We start from the raw sequence: 2,254 nt of genomic DNA, 5'->3' as shown, positions 1-2,254 counted from the left end.
AAGGCATTAATAATGACATTGAAGACAGACACTGCTAGATCTCAAGGGACCTGATAATCAAGTCCCCAACTGGCTGGGTGAGCTTGTGCTGGTCTTCTCTAAGATAAAGGGGAAGGACCAAGTTCTTTTCTGTTCCCAACCCCCAATGGATATGGGATTCCCATCATGATCTCTTTCCACCACCCCACCCTCCAGCAGTTTCAACTGGGAGTTCTCCTCTCCCTCTTGAGGGAATAAGCAAGTTTGCTCTTCCAAAGTTCCAAAATATTTATTTTCCCAAAGTCAGCCACGTAAGAAAATTGGTACAAGGAATGAGATGTTTCGTGAGATCATATACCAAGTGTTTAAAAACTGTTTATTATGCAAAATGTTAACTTTTATAAAAAGTTTAATATACATCGCATGATTACAGAAAGTCACCTTCCTGCAAAAAAGGTACAAAAGCTATATACTCTATTATAGAGTTCATAATCAGGGCAACAGAGCCTTTCTCCAGGGAGACCAGAAGACAGCTCAAATGCCGCCTTGGCAGAGTTTGGGAGAGCTGCCACTCCCCCACTCTCCAGCCCTCCACTCTGAAAAGACAGTCTTAAAACTTGGGGGTGGGGTGGGGGCAGGGTGACGTTGCCCAGCTGGTGACCAGCGCTAGCTCTGGCTCTTCAGGCCACCCAAGTTCACAGTCCTTTGCTCCCGGGCGCCAGGTCCAGCCTCGAGGCAGGGGTTTGGGGAAGTAAAGTGGGCAGGGCGAGGTTAGGGCTCATCCATGCCCTTGAGCTTCCGGCCGGAGAGGGTCCCCGGGTCCCAGGCGGAACGGGCGCCAGCACCTGCGTTCTGGGCGGGGGAGGAAAGAAGAGCAGGGAGCCGTCAGTTTCCGCCGAGCGCGCCGAGGCGGGGGCCGTCCGCAGACTGGCCGGCGCCAGGGAGGAAACTTGGTCTCTACCTCCAGCTGATAACTCCGCGCCCCACGCTGCCGCTGCCCCCACCCAGTTGGCGCCAAAGGACCACTGGCGGAGCCACCACTACCCCTCCCTCCTTGGAAGGGACACTATTTGGAAGGGGGACGAGAAAGACACAGCTGTCATTACAATCAGAAAAGGCTTTTTTTATTTAGTCAGATCTGCATCAACTTTCCGGATCTTTGCTCTCTGGGGAGGACACAGCCAATGTCCGTTTAAGACCGAAATACGCACATTAGATAGAAAATGGTTTTGTCATTCATTTAAAGTGAACATGGACAAGTCATTTTTCCCTTCGGGCTTGGTTTCTCTAAACCGAGGGGTAGTAACCCTCTAAAGGGCATGCCGATTCCTCAATTTGCAGTGTAAACCTTCCCCGGGAGGGGATCCTCACCTGGAGGTGCCAGGACGGCCGGGTCAGTGGCAGAAGCTCCTCTTGTCGTTGGAGATCACAAGTTCCGGAGCAAGCTCAGCTGTCTGGGAAATAAGGGGAGAGTTATGCAAGGAACTCGCCGTGCTCTGGGGGACTCGCAGCATCCCAGCCCTTGCGCCCAACCCTGTCCCACGCTGGCTCCCGCACGCACCTGGATGGGGAGATGAGGACCGTCTGGGGGCCCAGGAGCCGGCTCGGCCAGGACCACCTGGAGGTCAAGGATATAGTCGATGACGCGCTGCAGGATTTCCACCTGGCTAAGCTGAGTGCCCCTCGGGACGCCAGGCACCAGTTCTCGCAGGCGCGAGTAGCAGTGGTTCATGTCGTCTAGGAGGCTCAGCGGCTCCTCCGCCGCTGGGCTCTTGCCGCGGCCCCGCGCGATAGCCAGACTGCGTTCGGATAAGCAGCAAACCGCCTCGTAGCAACCGCGCACAGGACTCAGCGCCTTCATGTTGGAGAATGAAACTGAAGGAACAAAACCAACCAAGCTACCACTAATGCGGACTGGAGTGCGCGCAGGCACGCCGCTGCCGGCTCTTATAGAGCCCCTCTTGAAGGCACGCCCCTTTATTCAAAACGGCTCGCCCAGGCCCCGCCTTCTCCGGCCCTGGGCCCCGCCTCTCCCAACCCTGGGCGTTCACAGCCTGCTTAAATTGCTAACAGGCTTCCTCCCGCTGGTCTGACGCCGAAGACCGCGGAGCCGCGGATTCAAAGAATGAGGAAGCGCTGATACTGGGGAGAGGCGGGCCTCTTCGCCTGCCAGGACTTAGAAAATCACTTAAAACCATTAACTTTAAGAATTTGCCTTTTCCTGGCAGTGCCCCAGATCTTTGAGCTCCCCTGCCCCCTGCCAGTCCACCCTTAG

General features: G+C 55.3%; 1 protein-coding gene across 1 annotated transcript; it reads right to left on the bottom strand.

Moving 5' to 3' along the window:
• Positions 1–336: 336 nt before the first annotated feature.
• Positions 337–1,912, bottom strand: ID3 (inhibitor of DNA binding 3). The gene is made up of 3 exons (XM_081308249.1): positions 1,541–1,912; positions 1,351–1,433; positions 337–831 (listed from the first exon to the last, which is right to left on the bottom strand). Exons 1-2 carry the CDS (start codon positions 1,838–1,840, stop codon positions 1,374–1,376), a joined length of 360 nt encoding a protein of 119 aa, XP_081164375.1. The 5' UTR covers positions 1,841–1,912; the 3' UTR covers positions 337–831; positions 1,351–1,373.
• Positions 1,913–2,254: the final 342 nt, after the last annotated feature.

This window comes from Spermophilus citellus (assembly GCF_964194105.1).
Source record: "Spermophilus citellus genome assembly, chromosome: 9".
Taxonomy (NCBI): Eukaryota; Metazoa; Chordata; class Mammalia; order Rodentia; family Sciuridae; genus Spermophilus; species Spermophilus citellus.
Note: the sequence above shows the minus strand (reverse complement) of the source record. Positions and strands in the feature narration are given on the sequence as shown.

Bases quoted from the DNA above. Each gene is read 5' to 3' on its own strand.
- ID3 (XM_081308249.1), bottom strand. From the start codon at position 1,840: ATGAAGGCGCTGAGTCCTGTGCGCGGTTGCTACGAGGCGGTTTGCTGC. The intron at 1,434-1,540 runs GTGCGTGCGGGA...CTTATTTCCCAG, and splicing joins GTCCTCATCTCCCCATCCAG to ACAGCTGAGCTTGCTCCGGA.